The sequence below is a fragment of the Toxoplasma gondii genome, chromosome X (genome assembly GCF_000006565.2).
Source record: "Toxoplasma gondii ME49 chromosome X, whole genome shotgun sequence".
Lineage (NCBI taxonomy): Eukaryota > Apicomplexa > Conoidasida > Eucoccidiorida > Sarcocystidae > Toxoplasma > Toxoplasma gondii.
The window spans coordinates 2,757,422-2,780,646 of record NC_031478.1 but is presented as its reverse complement, the minus strand read 5'-3'; the positions used below and the strand labels follow the sequence as shown (position 1 = coordinate 2,780,646).

General features: G+C 53.1%; 3 protein-coding genes across 3 annotated transcripts in view; 1 reads left to right on the top strand and 2 right to left on the bottom strand.

The window, feature by feature from the left end:
- Positions 1–4: 4 nt before the first annotated feature.
- On the bottom strand, positions 5–8,847 carry TGME49_224850 (polyadenylate binding protein, putative). Its single transcript, XM_018780067.1, has 3 exons — positions 7,054–8,847; positions 6,383–6,473; positions 5–5,676 (listed from the first exon to the last, which is right to left on the bottom strand). Exon 3 carries the CDS (start codon positions 4,322–4,324, stop codon positions 2,018–2,020), a length of 2,307 nt encoding a protein of 768 aa, XP_018635961.1. The 5' UTR covers positions 4,325–5,676; positions 6,383–6,473; positions 7,054–8,847; the 3' UTR covers positions 5–2,017.
- A 2,626-nt stretch (positions 8,848–11,473) lies between these two features.
- On the top strand, positions 11,474–15,970 carry TGME49_224860 (exosome component 2, putative). The gene is made up of 5 exons (XM_002366119.2): positions 11,474–12,677; positions 13,044–13,142; positions 13,867–14,022; positions 14,403–14,556; positions 15,085–15,970. The coding sequence occupies exons 1-5, from the start codon at positions 12,321–12,323 to the stop codon at positions 15,378–15,380; spliced, it is 1,062 nt and encodes a 353-aa protein (XP_002366160.1). The 5' UTR covers positions 11,474–12,320; the 3' UTR covers positions 15,381–15,970.
- A 221-nt stretch (positions 15,971–16,191) lies between these two features.
- The window catches only part of TGME49_224870 (hypothetical protein), a gene marked incomplete at its 5' end in the record, with an annotated part of 36,476 nt that continues 29,442 nt past the window's right edge, over positions 16,192–23,225 (bottom strand). Inside the window, 5 exons of the mRNA XM_002366120.2 lie at positions 16,192–16,949; positions 17,312–18,952; positions 19,353–20,321; positions 21,204–21,309; positions 22,163–22,663. Coding sequence (XP_002366161.2) covers positions 16,683–16,949; positions 17,312–18,952; positions 19,353–20,321; positions 21,204–21,309; positions 22,163–22,663 — 3,484 coding nt within the window. The 3' untranslated portion in view covers positions 16,192–16,682. The remainder of the gene's footprint in view (positions 16,950–17,311; positions 18,953–19,352; positions 20,322–21,203; positions 21,310–22,162; positions 22,664–23,225) is intronic.

Below are 23,225 nucleotides of genomic sequence, written 5' to 3'. Positions count from 1 at the left end.
TGAATAACGGTTGCCAACTTTTGCGGTTAAAAACGCCTTCGGCAGTTTGCCCGATTTTTTTACGGGGGTGTTCCGAAAAAATGCGACTGGCAAGGGTCCTTCATGCTTAGCACTGAAGCGATATTCGCTCGAACATTTAAATTGATCAATTGACTGTGCTGTCCAGACCTATCTGCTCACATCTTTGCAAACAGAAAAACGTCGGGATACACGTACCGCTAGAGACAATCGGTTACGGAACAGCGAAGGCACTCTCCCTGCAGGTCCGTGAACTTCGTTCATAAGACGTGCTGATTCTATGACTCGTGCCGGTTTAACAAACAAGCATATACCGACAATTCCGGGAAGAGAAAAAGCCCCCAGCTCTCGCTAAGCTAGTGCAAATTAAACCTGAGAATGAGATGGCTTGCTCTGCTGGGCGAAGTTGTTACTACAGCAAGAGCATATTCCTACTACTAAATCTGACGCGGGTGTGCTCGGTATTTATCATGGGCAGAACAGCTGAAATTTGACAAGAAACAAAACCCTGCCGTTGCTCGACCCTTCGGACAGGCATACGATTGCTATTCGAGTAATAAGAAAACACATGATGTTCGATGACCATTTCGATATTGATGCTTGCTGCGTGGAGACCTCACGTTTCTCTCGCGTCCCGCCTACGGTTAATCGGCGTCCGCTCAAACTGTTCCGCTGCTTTACAACTTGAAGGCCCATAGGGTGGTGCCGACGCACCAAGTTCTTTGCTTTGCTTCCAAAGACGGCGGAAAATGTCGTAATCCAAGCAACACACGGAAAGCAAACGACCCACTGAGGGAGCCGAGCAGTCTCCAGTTCTCTGCTCTTTTGTACCGGGGCTCCCTGCGATTAGGGATTGCCCCACTCCCAGAAACCGACACATGCAGCTCATGTCAAATCTGTCCCCAGGGGATACGTTCACGGTCGAAGGGAATTCAACTGTTATGGGAATACACTAGTGGACCCAAGGAGAGAAACAAAGTGGACGCGAAATAATCACTTCCATACCGATCTTTGTCTCAACCTTGTGCATGTGTGCAGCTCACCCATACTCTGGTCTTTTTCTCTTCGTTGACCATGTGCAGAACTTAACCTTCGCCTGATTAACCCCACCAGCCGATCATTCACCACCCTTACCCCGTTCCCCAAATATGTCTCTCACTTGTCGCTTCAATTTCCCAGTCCACTCTTCGCTTCCGTATTGCCTGTCTCCTTGCGATACATCCGACAGACATACTGACCACTTCCTGTTCCACAGCGACCTCCCCCCAGGCAATGGAACTCTACCAAACAGTGCGCGAAGACACTCGGAACACCTTGTAGTCTCTCCGCTACAAAACAAACAGCTTACAGAAGACGACTGGGCAAGACTGTCGGCGAGCATGTGCCATCCTCACGAACTCCGCCTCGAATTCCGAAGACGCGTCCGCCACTGAATCGCATAGCGAGCTGTGGCCACGACGAAAAACCGCTCAAGCAGTCATCCATTCGTTTTTCTTCCCATGTTCCACTACACGCTCTCAGCGTTGTCGCATACCTTGCACTTCACTCCTCCTCTCCGTCCTTGGAGACATCATGACACAAACACGCAAGCTGAGAGAACACAATCGAGTGCCGCGTTTTTCGTACAGATGTGTACCCCGCGACACCGGTCACTCCTGGCTTTCACCAACCCCGACAGACTGCCTCGAGTGTGCGGAAGAAGCTGTCCGCCTTCTCTTTCCTTTTTTCCTTCACGGTCCTCGGCTTCCACAGGAACCGCCTCCATCGTACGTTCCTTCAAATAACAGATGTTTCTACAGAACAGGACCAGTCGGAGCCTAGGCCGATGCCTACCTGTCACTACACGACTCTCTGTACACTCGCAATCACCAGTGCGTCTTACAGAGCCGAAGCACTGACACAGAACGAAGGCAGGGAAACATCGTCAGGCAAGAACCCTGGTGCGCATGCCAGAGGGATTCGCGTCTCTCTGCGTCTCTTCGGTTCACCGGTTTTGCATTCAACTCGCCTGCTGAAGCACCCTCAAAGCTTCGTCCACCTTGGCCTTTAGTTGGGCCTCACTCTCTAGGAGAATCAACAACTCGGCGTTGTCCATCTCCAGCATCATGCCCGTGATCTTCCCGGCCAGTTCAGGCTGGTAGCGTGCAATCAGGGGAAAGAGCTTTTCTCCAAGCATCTGCTTCTGCATCGAAGGCTGCGCGGCCGCAAGGGCGGCGGCTGTCAGCGGCGCATCGGGGTTCATGAGGAGCTGCTGAGACTGCTCCATCATCACTTGGTGGTGGTTGTGCGGGGCCGGAACAGAGGCCGGCGGCTGCATCTGTTGATCCAGTCTCTGGTTCCTCACTTGCGGAGTGAACTTGAAGCTGCCAGGTCCGCCCTGAGGCTGCTGCTGTCCAGCTCCAGGCTTCGGGCCAATCATGTGTTGCTTGTTCCCGTTCAGAACCGGGCCTGCGCCGCCCTGGCGGCCCATGCCTCCGCGGTGGCCACCGCGCTGTTGCTGCTGGAGCATCTGCATGGGCGGTCCGCCAGCGGCCGCTGCATGCATGCCCGCGGCCACAGCCGCCGCGGCAGCGTTTGTCTGCCCGTAGAGGTGCTGCAGGGGGCCCAGTTGCGGCCGCATCGGGACGCCCTGAGAGGCGAACTGTGCGCCAGCTGCTGCAGCCTGCTGCTGTCTCCAGGGCAGCATGGGCGCAGTGACTTGGTGCGGATGCGGCGAGAAGCCCATGAGGGGACGCGGCGCATACATCGCACCCGGACCGGCGGCAAAGCCTTGGAGCTGAGGCGCTCCGCCGCCGTACTGCAGCTGGGCAGCTGCTGCGGCAGCTGCAACGTTGCCCGGGAGGGCAGCCGCTGCAGGCCGGAGGGACGGCAGCCTGAAGCGCTGTTGCAGGCGCATCAGCCGCTGTTCGCGACGCTCGGCGAGGCCAACGTAGAGCGGCTTGCCCTTGACAAGCTTGAGGTGCATCTCAGTGACCGCCTTGGTGGCCTCTTCCGGAGACATGAAGCACACGAAGCCGAAGCACCGGGAAACGCCGCGCTCGTCGCGCATCACTTTGGCACTCGTGATGGAGCCGAATGGCTCGAACAGCTGACGCAGTTTCTCGTCATCGATGCTGTCGTCCATGTTCTTGATGTACAGGTTCACGCCCTGAAATCGGTCGTTGCGGTCCTGGTTCATCTGCTCGAACTTGGCACGAAGCATCGCAGACCGGTGCGCCTTGCTCTGGTGAGGTCCGACGAACAAGATCTGGTCGCCCTCGCGCTTCTGTCCCTCTTCCTCCTTCTCTTCCGCGCCACTGTCTTCTCCCTCCTTGATCGCGCCTGCGTCGGTCACGCGTTTCCCGTTCAACGCCTCCACAGCGGCCTTCGCGCTGTCGTGGTCAGCGAAGTTGCAAAAGGCGAAAAGACGGCCCTTCGGGTCCTTCCTGACCACAAGGGAAGTGATCGAGCCGAACTTGGAGAAGGTCTCTCTGAGGCGGGACTCGTCTTCCCAGGCGGAAGGCATGTTCTTGATGTACACGTTCGTGTACTTGGCTTCCGCGAGGTTGTCGCGTTCCGCCCGGCGAATGAAAGGGCCGACATACACAGTCTTGCCGCCGATCAGCATCCCATTCACTTTGTCAATCGCCGACCGCGCGCTCTCCTCGTTCTCGTAGTGGACGAAGCCGTAGCCCTTGCTGTGACCGTTATCATCAACGGCGACCTTGCAGGACAAGATGTTGCCGAACAGACTGAAAGTGTCATACAGCGCCTTGTTGTCGATGTTCTTGTCCAGGTTCTTCACAAAGATGTTCCCGTTCCCGCTCTTCCGCAGCGACGGGTCTCTGTGGCACCACATGATTCGGCAAGGTTGGCCCTTGATCACAGTGTAGTTCAGCGTGTCCAAGCTGCGCTCCGCGTCCTGGATTCCCTGGTAGTTCACGTACGCGTACCCCAAGCTCCGCCGGGTGACCGTGTCGCGGCAGACACGAATGCTCGTGACAGGACCCACCGAGTTGAAGACTTCGAACAGCATCGCCTCCGTCACGTCCTGATGCAGGTCGCCGACGTACAGCGAAGGCGACACAAAGTTCGCCGCGCCCGCATTCATTCCGCCGTTCGGGCGCTGACCAGCAGGCGCCGTAGTCGTTCCCGACACACCACCACTGACATTTGCGTTTCCAGCTGTGTGGTCTGCCGCAGCTTGGTGGCCTCCAGTTCCCGAAGCAGGAACGTCGGCTCCCGCGTTCGACGCGGGCATCGGGCTCGGCTGGGACGGAGCAGAAGCCGGCGAGGACGGTGCAACGACGGGAGACGCAGTTGCCATGGTTCTAGATGGTAAATGAACACGGCTTCGTGGGCAAGGGTGTGCCTGTGGATGCGCTGCCAGCCACGGGAGGGTGGATGCTCCTGAACGGTGCGACGCGAATAAAAAAGTTAGGTGGGGAACGGAACAGACAACGAAGCGAAAAGGGAACACCTCAGATTCTCCGTCGATTCCACAACTTTGTGCAGAGGGTCTACTCCCTGGCTGGGTAGATGCACGCGTGGACCACTGCGAAGACGAGTCGAGAGCTAACGGTCGCAGTGCACAGATTTCGGCTTGGAGGAAACGACCCCTGCGTTTTTCCTTCCCGAAATGTCACGAAGAACAGGATATCTGCAGGACACGGGAGTGACACCTTATCAGGACGGAGGGACGCGCCTGCGTAGACAAGTGCGTGATTTCTGCGGGAACCACGGACCGGGTACGACGCCGTGGGAACGGGGCAGAAATGCAGAAAAAATGCGAACCGTGGAGAATCGGACCACGCGAACTGTTGAGACGCAGAACGTCGCGTATACCGCTGATCAAATGCAGAAATACCCGTACGATATGCAAATATCGCATAGGCTGGGCCAAAAAAGCCGGCGCGGGGAGGGGGGGGGGGGAGATCCACTGATGGGGCAACAAAAGCGGCGCTCACTCCCGCGTTTTTGAAGAACTTTTTGGGCGCGTGGACTTCTCCAGTGGATGGAAATCCGGCGTGGGAAACGGCTGAACACTCGACGAAAACCGGAAAAGACCGAGAAAACATCGAACGAAGGGACAGAACCGGAGAGGCGGCGGGCCACACAGCGAGAAAGTGGAGGCGGAAGAAACAGACCGAAGACGGAGGAGAAAACGGCAGACGCCTCAAAACATTTCCTCCCCCACCAAAAGACCAGAAATATACTTCATATATCTCTGTCTCGTTCTCAACGCCGCCCGCGCGTGCCGAAAAACACAGGCGTTCTCTGCGTTAGAAATTCGGTCTGTTTTGTCACACGAAACGCGGAGAGTGGGGCAAAGACCGCGACTCGTCACCCGCCGAGTGACCAAAATTCGGGATGCTGACGCAGCCTCTCGCCGTCCCTGCACAGACCACGCCACGGGCGAAAACGTCGCGACTGCGCGTGTGCTCCCCAAAACCGAGCCACTCTCCAAATTTAAGCTTGCAGGATCCAAACGCTCGAGCTGGAAGCCCACGACCCGTCACGGAAGTCGGCGCCACGAAAAGATGGCGCCACCACACAGCCACCCTCTGTCCAAGCCGCGCCGACTTTTTTGTGTGCTTGTGAACGAGACCACTGTACACGTATTTCTTTACGCTACCATACACATCAGCTGATATTGGTGTCGCAGTTCTCTTCGTTTCCCTGAAAAAAAATCGCACAACCACCGAAGCGCATAAATCGACTCCACCCCTTTTGCTCCCCACTTTCCCCCGGTACCAGAGGACCTTAACAGACATGATGGTAAACTGCACTGGTGGCACGCAGCCACAAACAGAAAGGAGTACAGACTTTCACAGAAAATCCAGGAGTGCACTCCTGACGAGGGCGACTTTGTCGGCAGCATTTTACGGCAGCACTCCTGGAGCCTGAACCTCTGTGCACGGTTATTTCTCAAATCATAACGCAGCAAGAGGCGTTCAACCACAAGTCGCCCTACAGATAACGCGGAATCTCTCTCCAGGAGAATGGCTGCTAAAAGCCCGACCAGCTGGCATTTAGGGAAAACAAGAGGGAGGAGCACATTGATTGGCCCAAAGCTTGTTAGAATGAAGGACCTGAAATAAAGAGCCCCCCACCCCAAATGCATCACTGCCTGTATATACGCCGAACCGCCTTGTAGACGTAAATGAACTGGCACAACACAGCGACTTGTGGTTGCGACATATCGCTGTTTCGTTCCCTACAGTTTTTCCATTTAGATACAGACACATCAACGAAACGAAATGCATCTTAACGTCGTCTGTTCTGAAATCCGACAACCCTGAGGCACACAACACGGCTCCCAGAATATCCGCACGACGCAGCGACCGCAGTAACTGAGAAAACCACAAGGATAATTTCGGCTTACGAGGCAAAACAGTCGCCGTTTCCAGTTCGCCGGGACAGGCTCGTCACAACCTATGGCTGGCTATTTTGATTAAAGGGAGTGCATGGTTTATCTGCACCGAAACGCACACACTGGAATGGCAGCCTCCTATGTGGGTCTTTCTGCAGCCACTCATGCTGAACGTTCCCCACTACAGTTTCTGCACGTGCCGAAGACATCAGTGACATAATACATCAGTGGTTTGTGAGAGACACCGGGGACAGCCTTCGAGCCGGATTTTAGACTCGCTATACTCACACGAACGTCTAGATTTACGCTATGGATGTGGCAGACTGGGGGGGCGGCGGCGTCATAGTTACTATTCTTATTCATTAGAAGCTGAAGTGGCCAAGCTGCTAGCTGTTGAGCTATACATACACTGCACACCTACATAATCAGCGGTTTCAAACATCAAACGCAGTACATATCTGTATACTGTACAACCCGAGACATGTTGAAGAAGTGACCACAACTGTATTTGTGAACGGTTCACCCTCAGTGCGGAGACCCAATGAGCCTGGCCACAGGTGTTGCCACTCAGTTACGCTGAGTCCCTATGGACATTTTTGTCTGCATTTTTGAAGAAACGCGGAGACGCGAATTCCACTCCACGCCGCACTGAAAGACCAAGGGGAAGAGGGCCTCGGCCTCACCTAGACAGACGCTGCTTCGCTTTTTCAAACAACCAAGGCGGCCAGCAAAGACCCTGTTGGGATCTGCAGAGAGGAGTCTGAAAGTTCCGCTGGCCCACTTGGTCGGGAATTCGAAAGATGCGTTCTTGAACCTTCAGAGGTGCCGACTGTACATGAATACACGCATATATAGGCTTCCGACGCGGGAGGTTACCCCACAAATGATAAAAAAACAGACACCGACTGGCGGCGTCTCTCAAAAGGAAACAGGCGAAGAGGGAAAGCGGAGAACGAAAGAGGTGCAGGTCCTCGGCTGTTCTTCTTCACCACGGAAGCGTGTCAATTCCGTCTTCTGGCCAAGCAGGCAGAGCACATTCACCGTGCGAAGGTTGCCGCCTGAGGTATTTGCTTCGCTGGCGCAAAGTATTGCTAGCGCCTATTGATCTAGCTATATACATGCACACTAATACGCCTGAACTGTACTGACTGGAGTTGTGAAGGGGTAGTCGTTGGCTTGGTCAACTATCGATCCAGAAATTTGCTAAACCGGAGAATTTTTGGCAAAGTGGGAGAAAATTCACACCCTGTAAAAGACAAGGTGTGCCCGGAATAGACTCATAGATATCCTGAGTGCTGGTACACAGGAAGGTATACACCAGTGCATAATGCAAATGCATGTCCGTTAAAGGAAGAAGGAGAGATTGCTGTTCTTGCGTCTTTCTCGACATACGCAGTGGGCGAAACAACCCTTAAACACAGACAGAAGAGTGAAGCGCAGACACAGCGTGATGTCCTTGCCTCCCAAGCTGCTACACGGAGTAACGCGACGCAGCGCGAGGATTGACTCTCCAGAGAGGAAATCTGCTCTCACAGCCATGTGCCGACGCCGGAAATGGTGCGACAGAAAAGCAATGTATATACAAGCAGATTCCCAGTGTGACGTGGGATGTGAGCGGAAATAACCCACAGATGCTAAAGCGGTGGAACTGGCACGCATGGGGTTATTATGGAACAGTTTTTCTTAAAGCGCGCAGGGGCTGCAGCGACTGCGGGAGTGAGCAACGAAGAAATTGGGGAGCTGGAACACGCACGATGGTAGACGAAAATGGAACATGGGGGTGCCTGACAGTGGGGACAGACGAGAAACCCCAGAGTCCTCAGAACGCGGGTAACGGGCGACTCCCGAGAGCGCTTCACGCCAAGGAATGTGCCACGAAACCATGTCACTGCGGAGAGGTGAATGCCCCTGCAAGTGTGACGGTGAGTCGCCTTTCTGTCTTGACTCTTCGGAACCTCTCCTGGACTCGAAACGCCGCACTCACGTGACGCAAGATCACCGAACACGCACGAAAGACACTTACAACCACATGACGCGAATACACATACACATCATTGCAAACACGCAAACACGCAAACATCGACAAAAATGGATTCGCCTAGAAACATCACCACACACAGAGGACGCATTCACAAAACTGGAGGCGATGGCGCGGCAGACAGGCCGACGGACGACAACGTCACTTCTCAGATTCAGCGGAGAGGCGGATTGACTGCAACGGGCTTGTCTTTTTTCAACGGGCGAAACACGAAGCACGAGGTACGGGAAAAGAGTGAACGTGTTGAGAAGCGAGAGCCGACAGGTCGAATAAGAGTGGCTTCTGGATGTTTTGCGGGACCAGGCGCTGGCATGGGGCATCTACGTGAATGTTGGCAGCGAAAAGATGTGTATGAAAAAAGCGGAAAAGAAGGGACACAGATGGTTCCGGCAATTGCTGCTTGCTTCCACGTCCTCAACACAATAATATGCCTTTTTTTTGTTTTTTTGACCTCTCTCAACTTCTCCAAAGCTGGCCCCAGCTCACTACCACCACAGAGATTCCCTGCATACTGAGAGAAAATGCTAGACATCACCATCCCCTGCTTTTTCGTCCGCTGCACAAAAACACTACGCTACCAGGCTTATATACGACACAACGTACGGCTGAATACACATACTTCTACACATTTACACTTTTGTCTTTTACTTAATATTGCCTTTTTCCCATCGAAACCAGCATTCTTTTTCTTTTTGGTCTTGGGAAACTCGACGGAGACCAGCGTAATAGATACCGTTTTTCGTTTCCCCGCGCGAAAACCTTCACACGCCTAGGGTGTCGACTAGCTCTCAGGTGTCCATTGCAGACCGGACGATTGTTCCGTCGTTTACACACCGACATAGTTCTCTTACCAGCACAAAATCAATCAGTTCCATACTGGAGGAGGGCATGAGCTTCAGAAAAACGTGACAGCTGTTGCAGTTAACTAAAGTGGCTACCGCGAAGCGTTCTGCGGCCTCGTGCTCGACCAGCATCTCGTTGACTCGCTTCCTACGACGACTACAGATTTCCAAGCGGTAGATGAAGTCTCTAATTACAGTCTTTTTATGTTCGCGAGTCATGTTATGCGTGATGACAATTACATAATCAGAGTTCTCGTGGAAGGAAAACAAGAAAATGTGGTCCGACGTAGGCCGCCAGATCCTTAGCAGACTTGGACCCCCCCTATTTCTTAGCGAACGCGGACAGCACCTAGCAACTTCTACGATACTTTTTGTAAGACTCAGAAAACTTCCACTATGCTCGTATGGGAGATCGCTGTACACGAGAGATGGTCTGCGACAAGCACTGCCACACCGCTTCGTTTTTTTGCCTGCTTTGCACCTTCCACTGTGCGCGAATGCGGTATTCGTCGGGGGAGGTTGACATCTAAAGACATTCCCAAATTCATCGCTTCCCGCTCCATTGAGAGACGGGTTTTGTCTATTTCATTACTTTGCTCACCGCAAATGGTCTCCAGCGAAGATATCTGTTTGATAGCGCAGTGGTTCCTCACATGTGCACACGTCAGCAGAAGTACCAAAGACACGCGACGGTCGCTGGACCGATTCTCATGGACATTGAAAATCCGGGAGACGTGGATCGTGCGGGAAGTGGAGCTCGGCACTCGAGAAGAATGAAGCTGGTCTTCGATACTAGGTTCTTTGCACGCTTCTCCGAGTGGGAATACACGAACGTCACACCAAGAATAACTCTCGATACCGCCTGCTCGTATTTCAATTTGCGTTATACGTGCTCTTCGTGTCGTCAACTTCATTGTTTTGATATCCTTACAAAAAAGGCACGAGAAATGTATATATTATCGACATGCACGTATGTGTGCTCCCAGCAGCGCAAGTTCCCAACAGGCCTTTCAAAGGGGTCTTTCCGACCCGGGGTACGGTCGCACACGACGCCACCCTATGCAGGCTTCACTAGGCTGATTATGTGCTGAGAGATTTGCAGTATGAACTAGTCCGAAAAAAAATTCATCATTCCATGCACCCAAAAATTCATTGGTTGACCATATTGTTTTTTTGAACAACTGACGACAAACCTCCACGGCAATGGAATGCTGCAGTCACCAAAGAACTTCAGGACCTACGCCACGGCGCTCGTTGAGTGTTTTTCGATTCTAAACAGTTTCCTTTGTTTCCACAAAAAGAGAACATTGCTTCTCTCTTTACAGAAAAGCCCCACCATACCACTAAATCCCCCAGTATCTTATGTCGTTCGAACAGCATGAGAAGGTGGGAGATGCGTAGAGTCCGTACGCCAGCAGGACCTAATATCCCCGGTACTCCTTAAAATGTGACACCCACCCTTTCTCTTCTGCATACCATCTGGCGTGCGACAAACAAATCGCCTCCAGTCTCACGTCATAATATCCTTCGAGTCTACATGTAACTCTTGTTGCAAAGGCTTACCTACCAGGTGCGCGTTGACCCTCATTCCCTGTATGAATTATTCTGTGAAGATGCATCCGTTGGTTTAGACACACATACACAGGCGCATAAGCATACATGAATAGGAATCGTTCATGCGCATGTGCGCCCCTTGCCTCCCTTCAGTCTCTCGTTCTCTGTTTGTGCCGCGGTCACGTGTCTCGTCTCTTGCTGGACACTGCTTTCGCGGGGCAGGTAAACAGGACAACGAGAAACATGAACCACAGACTCATCTGCTTATGAGAACGGACACTGCAGAAGCCTCCACAGGAAAGTCTGCATTCGATTTGATGGGGACTTTCTTCAAACGAGAAAAATTTCCAAGGGAGGCCGCTGCGAGACCTTCTCGCGAAGCCGAGACGTCCAGGTTCCTTACAGCTTGAAGAGGCAAGCGCGCTTTCTGGACGCTGAAAAGATGCAACACAGCGGCCGAATCGTTCAGCATACTTCTCTACACTTGATACACCCTCCCAGTAGGGAGACAATCAAACAAGAACACCGAACTCGCGCGTTTCTCTATGTCACCGCTTGTCCATCTCAGGAACCTTTGCGGCGGGCAGCCGACGCATGCATGCATGCAGGGGTTTTCGGCTCTGCCGATGTCCAACACCTTCATCCCGTCCCTCTGTGATGAGATGTTCTTTAGGGAATCAAAACAGAGAGAGAATGCCGAAATGGCGAAGAGACGAAGGTCGTTACGTAACTCGTGCTCCACAGTCCTGCTGTAGAATTGCATTACATGGGTTGCCTCCCGTGTGCCGCTCCTCTTCTTCGGCCGTGTTCCGCTAGAACTGAAAAGCAGAAGCCAGGCGGTTGTGAGTCTCTCGGTTCTCTTTTCTGTTTTTCGATTTACCTGGAGTCATTGTGTCAGGAAACCAGGTCAAGTTGCTTCATGCGCACTCGAGGAGCGCAACTTGCGGCAGTCTCTGCGTTGAGCACTTCTTTCTCGCATTGCACATCGACGTTGTGCCTGCGAATTCGGACTTTGAAGCTGCATGCTGCCACATGGAGACGATTTTTTACGCTCGGCGTACCACGAGGTTCTCTTGTTTAGGCGGGGCAACCTTCTGACGCTTTTTTTTCCGGAGGTGCGACGTCTCAGTTGTTTCAGCAGACGTTTCGAATTTCCTTGTCTTCCGATGGCGAAAAAGTTTCGGAGAACCCCTTAGCGACTGGATGTGCATCTGTGCGCAAACGACTTCTTAAAACCCAAGTCAACACCTGTGTTCGTATTCAAGCATATACCTACCTGCGCATGTGTAGGTACTACCCTTGTGGAAGATTCTTCGTAACGGTACATGCACTGAACCACTGCTGAGACGGTCGACAGACAGTTGTAGGGCTCTCTCCTGTGAAAAAAGATGAGTCTCTGCGGTGGCATGCTCAGTGTCTGATACGCCTGGAACCTGTTTGCTGCTGCCGCGTCCAGAGGTTCCCCCTCGTCTCGTTTCTCCCTTTCGGCACATCGCTCCCTGCCCCGCTCGTCACCATGGTTAATCAAACAGACTCAGACAACTTTCCCCCCTTGGGTGCCGCCTCCTCACGGCGCCCTCGCAGCGCGGCTTCTGCCTTTTCTGCTTCTTCGGCTTCTTCGACTTCTTCGGCTTCTGCTCACGCAGAGGGAGCGCACGAGACTCACAAGCGATTGCGGGGAGAGGCTATGCGGTGGTCGGCTGCATCCCTCGACGACCGGGAGAGAAAAAGCGTCTTTTCCGGGGATATTCCGGGTCTCGGCGTGGTGGTGCCAGGCCAACAGATCGTTGTGGAGGAAGGATGCATGCGCGGACATGGAACGTACGAAAAAGGAGGGAAAATATTTGCCGCGGTCTGCGGAATCCTCGAAAAGGTAAGCGCACGGATTCACTCACAGAGTCATTTGGGAACGCAACCACCTCAGCACTTACATCCATATGCTTTATGTGTACACAGTATGCGCCAAATGTTCATGCCCACGTACATTTCTACAGATGAATACGCAGGACGTATATATATATATATGTATGTATGTATATATGTATGTATGTATATATGTATGTATGTATGTATGTATGTATGTATGTATGTATGTACATGCATACATGTATGTACGCACATACGTATACATCCACCTTAATATATATATATATATATATTTATATATATATATATGCACGTGTTTTCTTGAGACGATCCATCGCGTTTTCGCCTCTGCTTTTTCGCGATGTGTTTCCAGGTGAATAAACTGGTGTACATTCGACCCCTGCGGTCTCGGTATCAGGGCAGCGTCGGCGACGTCGTTGTGGGACGAGTCACAGACATCCTGAACGGGAAGGTATATTTCCTGTCTTTTCGGTGAATTCCGTTTGCCTTTACGAAGTACACAGATGGGGGGAATCTAGGTTTCCGGAGGTCAGTGCCGACTGTTCGGCGACTTTTTCACGGCTGGTGTGTCTCAGCTACTCACTGCGTGACATCACAATCCCAACACTTTAGCTTTGGAATCTCAATTCTAATATAATCATCACGAATGCATCTGTCAAATTAGATAAATACCACAATAGGAGATGCAAACAGAACAAACCAAATCTATGAGATATATTTTTTTCCCCTGCAGAAGATCCCATAAAAACACATCTTCCAAGGCAGCTAGAAGAATGCGTTTGCACTTATTCACATTTACACTCTTTCCTGGTGAGTATCTGCGTCTCTGCTTCGCTCTACTGCTGTAAGTCGTTGGTTGTCTCTTCCTGTCTCCGAATCCACTGTTCAGCCCAGAACTCAACGGTTAGTCGCTAATCTCCAGAAACGGATGCGTGTATATTCGAAAATAGACTTGGATCTGGAAAACAAAGGCATTTTAGATACAAAACACCAGTACAACTCGGAGTCCATACTCCCAAGAGAAAGGTAGCTCATAAAGACCAAGGAATATCATTTTATAATGTGTAACATGGAGTCTCGCTTCAGCTGTTATCTGATTTGTGTATGGATCGCTGTTAACGCTCGTATTAACCGCACGAGAACACAGTTCTTCTCGCTTCTGTCCCTCTGTTCAGTGGCTAGTGGACGTGAACTCAGGCCAGGCCGCGTGTTTGGCCCTCGCCGCAATTTCCCTTCCGGAGCATCGGCGGCGACTCGACGAGGACATGTTGGAGATGCAGAACTTCTTCGTTGTCGGAGACGTCATCTGCTGCGAGGTTCAACGCGTTCGAGTAGGCAAACGGGCAGCGAACCTAGGGCGACGTTGCTGAAATTCTGATGTCGTATTCGCCTTCAATCGTAGCTGTGCCATTGTTCTCGTCTCTTCGTTGAACATGCTTACAAGGAGAGGCACACTTACATTGAGTTTCCACGTGAGGGTTGTATATCACCTGAGCTGGTGCGGCCTCTATTGGAGATCTCGGTAACTGGGATCGAATCTCTTCCTTGTCCAAAGTGGCTTTTAAACTGGCTCCCGTTGGCCACTACCAGTGCACTGTTGCGAACTGCGTAAAGAGGCGTATAAACACCAAAAACATGCAGGAAAAATGCCACACAAACTGCAGAGGTTTTCACGGATATGGCACGTCTTGCCGTGATGTTTCTTTCCTAGGCGGACGGCCAAATTCTTCTGCACACGAGAAGCACGCGGTACGGGCGACTGATGAACGGCGTTTTTCTCGCAGTGGCGCCTCAGCAGATTCAGCGGCAGAGCCACCACATTGTGCAGCTCTCCTGTGGAGTCCAAGTCGTTCTCGGCCTCAACGGTAAGTGGAGGGAGGAACGCGTAGATCGATGAAGAAGAGAATAAAACAAGTCACACCGTACGCACGGGATAAGAGTTCGAAGGCACAACGGCCTAACGGTCGCGGCTACACAGAAAGCTGGACTCGGAGACAACAAGCAAAAGAAAGCTCGAAAATGTGCGTGACAAGAGAACATGCTGTCGATGAGAATGTCACCACTCGATGCAGTTCGTTTTTGCGAGCCGAGATGACTGGCGAGGAACTTCTCGCGGACGACTTTCTCTCAACTCAAGCTCTGAATCTCGTGTACACGCAAAATACACCCCCTCGTGTGTTCATCTGTGTCATGTGAACAGACACACGTGGAAATCCATTCATCGTTCCACATTTATATCTGTATGAAATGATGTCGACGTCTGGGTTTCCTCGGCATCTATCAGTGGAGAAAGGAATATTCGAGTGGTATATAGCAACGAAACCGTGGTTATATATGCGTACGTATGGCTTGCATGTCGTGTGAGATGTCCGTGAGTTGTGCGTTATGTGTAGGGTATATCTGGATTTCTTTGCCGATGAAGACCTCGGCCAAGGACACGATGAACTACGCTCATGTGCAGACGACGCACGAGAAGGTATCGAAGGAGATGCGTCTTGCGATCAGTCGCGTGCGCAATATCGTCCTTTGTTTGGCGAGGAGCAACTTTGACATCTCTACACAAACCATTGAACGCATGTATGACGTCTCCGTTTCGAGAGGGTGGGAGGCAAAGGACCTGGCGGATCCCCTTGTCATGCAGGAACTCGTCGAGGCCTTCCTTGTGGCGCGTCTAGGCAAAGATGCCTAGTTTTCGCGTTTTTCTCCCTCGTCACTGTGGCCCTCCCTTCTCTGTCTAGTCTTATTTCTTCCCGCCCTGACTTGCACGCAGATTCGCGGGGCTTGTCGTTTGACTGTTAACTGCCTACAGACCCCGGAAGCGAAACTAATCTAATACTTGACTCCGCTGATTTAAATCAGAAGAGCTTCCAGTGCGGCTTGTCTTCGTGCCACGCACCCCTTTTCTCTCGCTTCTGTCTCAGTGCTTTTGTCAAATAGGGATGAACGGTTTCAGTTACGCCCCGTAGAGTTGTACTGCCAGGTTTTTCCCCTCGGAATATGCAGTGCAGTCTCGATACATCCTACATGAGTTGCGTGTGCCAGCAAAGCAAATGCGTCCTGAGCCCCAGCAAGCGTACCACGCCAAACAGGCGCGACACAGAGGCACACATCTTCCAGCTTCCCATTTTTCTAGAAACAGATACGTGCACAGAGCGGCTGTCTTCTGCGCCCGACCTCCCGACTGCCTCTGTGTATGGGTGGTGGAGAAAAGCTGCGACTCGTGAGTTGAGGGAAGAGGCGGGACCGAATGTCTGCGCGCCGGTACGTACACGCCCAAATGCAGGCCGACTCAGTTACTCACGTATGCTTTTACACACAGAAATGCTGAACCTTCAGAAGCGACGCGTGCAGGCGCTAGGCGTAAAGGACCAGGTGTTTCTGGGGAGGTACCCCACTCTTGGCCTGTTTCGCGTGTCAAAACCGTAAATACGTCAATGTAACTTCTCTGAATCGACCTCGTTTCCTTTCTGCATTATTGAGGGGTCGACACCATGGAAGATGTCGAACGATACGTTTGCTTTGTTGGTGTTGCCGGAGTGTCGCCAACATCTGCGCTTCGGCTCGCCTTTGCGGCGCCGTTTTTTCGAAGAAATACACAAGCCACACACACGCCTCAGCCAGCACACTCAGTGCCCAAATGCAGTTTCTGCCAGATTAGAGATTTATGTTGACTCCCTCTGAAGCGTACTTGCTTTTCTCCTGCCTTCGGCGACCTTGCCCTCGCCCCCCCTGGTGGCTGGACAAAGGAGGTATGAGACTGAGTGGCGCCTGACAAAGGCTGCGGAGCACAGCAAGCGCTGTGAATCTTCCTTACATAAAAAAACGTAGGGGCGGGACATATCTGGTGTCAACTGTGACCATTGCCAAGACTCATTCTTCAGCAACCTGGGTCGCTGGACTCAATGCAGAACTCCCTCGGCACTTTCAGCCCCCGTAGAGACTGTCCAGAGACGTCATTTCCCGCCAGCGAGGTCCGGACGTGATCTTCTGTCTACGCTTCGACACTGGCGGCGACGTCGGTCCAAAGAGGACCATCTGCAAATGCCGTTTGAGAAACGACAGGTTCGCCCTCTCGGCTCACGCGAGGATCGCGGCTTCCCTCGGGCCACAGCGCCGCCTGAGTTGCATGCACGCTGACGGGTTTCAGCCGACCTTGCGTCCGAAGGAAGCCCTCTGGAGGGTACAGAGACGCATCATCCGCCATGACGCTGCATTCCGCCGCAATGTCGCCGAACTCCGGGCCCAGCTGGCGGCAGAACTGACCAACATAACAAGAGATCGAGATCAAAACGATGTCGCTCTGCGTTGGAAACCAAAACACCCCAAAGCTGTTTCCACGCACCGCTATTCACGTCGGACTCAACGCAGATGCATTCCCATTCTTAGGTCGATAGGCTTCGCAAATTATGAACACATACACCTAAATTTGACGTCACACGCGTAGGCCATATACAAATAAATATACGTATGTGTTTAGGTACAGATACCCTGGATGACGATTCCACTGTAGCACCGTGAGTGGATTTCTGTCGCCGATTCGCAATGCTGATGGCGTCTCGTGAGACCCGTCACTTGCTGGGCGATTTAGAAACGCGGCGCATGTTCGAATGATGAGCTCACCTTCAACCGGAGCCCGAGGTTCCTGACTCCGCGAATGAGGAGGTCCTTCAAATTGTCGATGCACTGTTCCTTGAATCTCTGGACAATCTTGTCAGCGAGGCGGTCGGCCTCGACGACTCCCCGGCCAGCTCCGCATGCGCGCCGAATCCTCGCCACGACTCCTGTGGGTTGGAAGGTGTATTGCTCAAAGTCCACATCAGCGGCAGCTGTGTAGAGAGCGCGTTGGTCCTTTGCATGCGGACACTCCTGAGGAGACGCCGGGTCGAGAGGCGACCGCTGGCGGGTGGTGCCTGCGTTTCTGCATGCGGCGCAGGGGTTCACGCTATACTCCTGCACACCAGCGATCGTGGGGAGGCCGAGGTCAATATTTCCCTCGAGAAAGAGCGATCGGAGAAAAGCCGCATCCAATTGTTTGCCAACTTGGCAAGTCGGCACCTCCGCTCCTTTGTACCCATTTCCATCTACCACTCGGGTGCTGCTTGTCCAGGATCGCCCCGAGGAAGGCAGAGATTGCAGGTGCGAAGCACTCGCGCCATACGGGCCTATGTCTCGCCGTATATTCGGAGCAGAGGCGCAGCACTCAGCGACCCAGGATTCGGGCTTCGCTCCCCCCCCTGTCGACCACGAGGCCGGGTCCGAAGCTCGTGAGATATACAGATCTGTCTCCTGACGGGTGTACCTCGTCCTCGGACCAGGATGGGCAGATGCAGATCGGAGGTCGCTATGTCTCCCTGTCTCCATGTGCCACGGACTCCTGTCTCTCCCAGCTCCCGGTGAAGCGCCCCCCGGGCCGGACTCGCTTCTCAGCGCGTTCATGTCACGACTGCCGGGGGCGACGGAATTCTGCAGAAAGACCTGGGACGCCCGTCGGTCTGCGCGGATCCACCCGGCGCCGTCGCCGAAACCAAATGACCTTGTCTTGAGCTCCCTTCGACCGCTGGCCCTCTCTGTCGGCGACGGCATCTCCGCTGTATCCGTGTGGCCTTCGTGTTCCCTCGCAGTCGCAGACACCGAGTAGTCTCTCCGCCCACGACTGCCGCGCCTGCAGACTTTCTCTTCTTTCTCCCCAGACGATCGTCGCCGCGCGGCTGAGGAGGCTCGACGCCCCTCTAGGGTGTCCCTGTCTCCCTTGCTGGCTTCGTAGGGCGACAAGTGTGCCTGCTCGACGGCGTTGTGTGCGTTTTTTTGGCCCGTATGCGTTCCGCTCTGCGACGCAAGTGCGCCGTCGGGAGAAAACTCTGCTAGAAACAAACGGACAACTGCAGCCATGATTTCTTCTCCGAAACCCGCAGTCTCCCACAGACTCGCGCCTGTCCCGGCAAACAAGGCGCGACCGCTTGACGCGTCGTCCTCCTCGGATTCGGCCAAGGTGTCTCTCGCACCCGAGGTAGGAGACGCCGCCAAGGAGCCGTTTCGCCGGCTTGATGACGTCCGACTCGAAAGAGTGTTTCCTGAAGTTTGTGGCTCGTCTCCGGCGGATCTGGGGCCGCCCCCGGAGAATAAGGAAGCCTGGCTGTCTCCCCTGGCTTCCAAACCTTGCAGCTGTTCGCGGTAACGGCGGTCGCCGCGCAGAACGCAATGGCGAAAGAGGGCTCGTGGCCAGGCCGCGTTAACGATGCTGCCGTAAATGTGGTCGTACGCCTGAGCACGCACCGGCAGGAAGAAACGCATCAAGACATCACTTGCCTAACTGGTCCCTGGAACTGCATGCATATACAGGCTTCACAGTTTGAGACAGGCAATGCAGAAAATAAGGCACGGAGACACCGAGTGTAGAGACTCGACTCCGCATCGTTCTACCCACGAATATCTCTCTCTCTCGTCATCTATGTATATCTCTCCTCTTTCCATCAAAGTATCTCTGCCTCTCTGCTCCTGCCAGTGTCTCGTTTTTCATCCTCTCCCTCATGTCTTTACAATCACGTGCATGTAGGCCACTGCCGAGAGACTTGGGGACGTTGGCGTTCTTCGCCCGCGCTGTCGTGTTGCCTACAGCAAGATGAAGTTTATCGTCTCGGCTTCTGGAGTCTCTCTATCTTACCCTGGCGACAATGATACTGGCAGTGGCGTCAGTGTGCACCTCGATGAAAAGCAGGACTTCTTTGAGCGAAAGGTGGAGGACACTGAAAACTCGCACTTCCCGCTCTCCTATCTCGTGACCCGTCCCCCCTCTCGTCAGCAAAGCGGTAATGGTCTCGGCGTCATCTTCTCCGCCAGTTTCTTGCTCCTGCGTTACCCCGCCGGTCTCCGTGGGCCTCTCGCCTGGGTGCCGGTCGGAGTCGCCGCGAATGCAAGGCGCCTCCCTCGCCTCTCGCCCGCTGGCCTGTCGGAAGCTCCCCACATCGCTGTGTGGAGCGGAGACAGGATGCGCCCCTCCGTCGTAGGGCGAAAGAGTGCCGAGGGCCTTTTCAGATCGGCAGAACGGCGCGACGGATGCTCGTGAAGAATTGAAGGCGTCGGCGGGAATCGCCGCCGTTTCCAGTGGATCTCGAGAAGACAGAGAGGCGTCAAGAGGGTGGAACTTGGACGTGGTCAGGGCCGCGCGCTTGGCAGCTTCTTCGCAGCTCAACTCGAACAAAAGCGTCTGAACGAGATCGCCTAGGGGTGGAGTAGAAGCGCCCGGCGAGGCGCGGGAGCTGTCGCCCCGACGGGTACTGGTCGGGGTCCACGACTCGTCAACTGCGTCCGCGAGCGAGGAAGCCAAAGACCCGCAACAACGACCATTTGGGTCGGAAACAGCAGAAAGGTCACCGAGGACACCAGATCGCTCCGCGTCTCTCTTGGAGACATGCAGAGGGAAGTCGGGTTTCTGCACGCGTTCCAGGAGGCGAAGAACGAGCTCGCGCCTCTGCGCTTCGTGCTCTCTCGCTTTTCTAGACAAACTCCGAAGCGACAGAAACAACTCCACGGCTTTCAGCTGCAGCGCCACCAGCGCAGCCAAACGATTCACAGTTATGTGGAACTGAAGGTTGCCCGCCGCCAAGAACCAACGCGAGCTCTCCAAGAACAGCTGAAACAGAAGCGAACAAGAAAATGGAAACGGGAAGCATAGGCCGGATGCCTGGGAGTGGAAGAGGTGCCTCTCGCGAAAAGCAGAACGATGGGCGAGGCAACGAAGAGACAAAGACCCAATTTCACTTTCTTTTCGATCGATTTGCTTCTGCATTAAGTGCTTTCAAAACCCGTGGCTTACCACTGTGTATGTCGTCAACAAGTCAATGAAATGCCAGTTAAGATGAATCTTAATCGATAAATTTGTCCCCGGGCTGGCTCCTCCAAGTACCATGGTACAGACCATGTAACACCGGAGTAGCAGCTTTCTCTCGTCACTAATATTTTAAGGGATACAAAGTCGTGACAGCAACTGCATGGAGCTGCCTCGCGAGAAAAGAGACAAACGTTCGCATGCAAGGCCGTCCACGAGGCGCTCATGGCGTCGGCACCCCAGTCTCCACGTACCCCACTACCGACTAGCGCCCCACTACTACCGAGGCGCACAGTGGTAGATGCTCAGAAGCCATCAATATACATGTATATTCATATATAGACGCATGCTGTTTTCTAACACACTGGTCGGTGATTCGCTCTCTTCTTTATTCTATCGTGTTTCACTTCCATTCAAATGAGGTATTATCGACAGCTGAAGGCCTGAAAAGAAAAAGGTCTAGCACTCGCGTCACCACACTGACCTATGGAATTGGAAGGAGGCATGCATGCAAAGACACATCTAAAAAAAGACTCAGGGCCACAGGTCTGCGTATCTACATGCCTACGACGACAAGGCCTGGCCAGAAGGGACAGACCAAGAACGATGACCCAGAGACGCCTCTTGTTTCGATTTGCTTATCCTCTTTTCTTCCGTGCGCAAATCTGGGCCTGTTTAACGACGCACCTGGAGCGTCAGCAGAAGACAGTCCTCGCCTGCTTCGGAGTAGAGGACGTCGACATCGTGTCCGAGCCGCTGCATGCACCGGAAGGCTTCCTCCTGCAGCAGAGACCTGAAACGGGAAGAGCAGAAGAGAAAAAGAAGGCCAGTTGCCTCCGAGTTGCGACACCCTGGAGACACTCGGTGACAGAAAACCGAGGCAACGGCTAGCTCGAGAAACGCGGTGCCGCCCCCGCTGGCACTCCAGCGCCTTTCAGCAGCGTTACATGCATCAGCAACAGGCTTCGCAAAAACAAACTGGCAGCTTCTCGCAATCCGTCGACTACACAGCACAAACATCGGTGCATGACAAGAATCTGCTCATACGCCATTCGTTCTTGCATAGATGTGGACATGCACGCGTTGATGTATATGCAAACTTGAATCTGTGAACCCACACCCACAAGAAAGTAGATTCTCACTTACATAGATATCCAGAGAGCCAAACTAGACGATGCCCGAAATCAGTACATGCATGACACCAGCGCATGCAGTAATATATATATATATATATATATATATATATATATATATATATAAAGACTGAACGACAGAGAATGCGCCACAGGTCAGTGACATTATGAAGGAGACTACCAAAGGGAATATCATGAAATTTGTACAGCTTTTATACAACTGTTGGTTGACGAGGGAAGGCACACTCACAACGTGGACGACGGAGATGTCCACAATACGCCATCGGGTCTCCTTTGCCTCGTCTGTTTGTGCATGGAAAAGCAGCGGTATTAACCCCCTGGGGTGCACAGCCACATGTCTCCTTCGGAGCCCAGGTTTTCTGCTTCATAGCAACAACCTCGCCTAATCATATATATATATATATATGTATGTATGTATATGCATGTGAGTGTAGGAGATACGCCTATTTATGTCTGGTGTCTCTTGTTCAGAGGGAGAATTATGGCACCTACGCGAGTTCGCTGGTGAGGCCGAGCTGAATGTGAGCCTTGACGAGGACGTCCAGCTGCAGCCTTTCTGGTTTGGGTCCGGATTGGCCGTTTCCAGACGCACCTCCCTCCCCATTTCCTTTTGAGGCTGAGCTTTCTGAAGCAAACATGCGGCGGTGTAGATGGCAGACGATGGCGATTGCCAGGCTCTCTGCGACGCTCCGCTCGTCAGCCCAGGGCAGGGCACATACACTTGGGGACGGCCCTCCCAGGAGCGAAGAGAAGTTGGCCGAGACGAGGCTGGAGCTGCTCCCCGGATTCGCGTCAGACGCCATGGAGTCTGGACCGAGTCCGCGGACATGCTCATCCAGCACGAGCGGGGCAGAAGCGCGATAAGAGCAAGAAGTCGTACCCGACAGCAGACACAATGGAAAGGCGGTGTGGCACCGAGGAGCAGGAGGCAGAGCGAGGCAACACTGACAACAGTGAAGCAGGTCATCCAAACGATTGTTGTCCAGCAGCAGACTGCAGAGATCCAGGCAGAGCAGACAACAGAACACACGTACAGGGCGAGGTAGACACCGAGCAATGAATTACAAACGGTGACCTATCTTGAACGGTTGCCTCCAACCAAGATATGTGCATGCCTCGGGAACCCGGTTTTGCACACATGCATATATATATATATATATATATATGTATATATATATATATGCGTATGCATGAATGTGAAAACAGACATGCACGTTTGCGCTTCTACACGCAAAAAAACGTGTGTGTAGCTATCTCTCTGCATCCACATCACAATGTGGCTTTCCACCTATGTCCACATCCACACATATCTGCATCTACATGTAAGCGCATGTATGCTCAAACTGTCACTATTAAAACGCATATGTGCACCGCCGAGAGCATTCTGTTCTATACGCATGCCCCGTCTCTGCATCCCCTCTCTTTTCGGTGAGCGTTGGCTGCTTTGTTTCGCTTGTCACTCGTGTTTAGCTTCGAATTCTCCATGCGTTCGTCTTCTCGGCTTCCTCGCCTTGCGCGGCGCACCACCGTTCGACGTCACCTTTGTGGAGTCCCA

What these genes read in the sequence shown, in the direction of transcription:
- TGME49_224850 (XM_018780067.1), bottom strand. Translation starts at nt 4,324, where the DNA reads ATGGCAACTGCGTCTCCCGTCGTTGCACCGTCCTCGCCGGCTTCTGCT.
- TGME49_224860 (XM_002366119.2), top strand. Translation starts at nt 12,321, where the DNA reads ATGGTTAATCAAACAGACTCAGACAACTTTCCCCCCTTGGGTGCCGCC. An exon ending in TCTGCGGAATCCTCGAAAAG is followed by an intron (nt 12,678 to 13,043) that starts GTAAGCGCACGG and finishes ATGTGTTTCCAG; the next exon opens with GTGAATAAACTGGTGTACAT. An exon ending in CAGACATCCTGAACGGGAAG is followed by an intron (nt 13,143 to 13,866) that starts GTATATTTCCTG and finishes CCCTCTGTTCAG; the next exon opens with TGGCTAGTGGACGTGAACTC.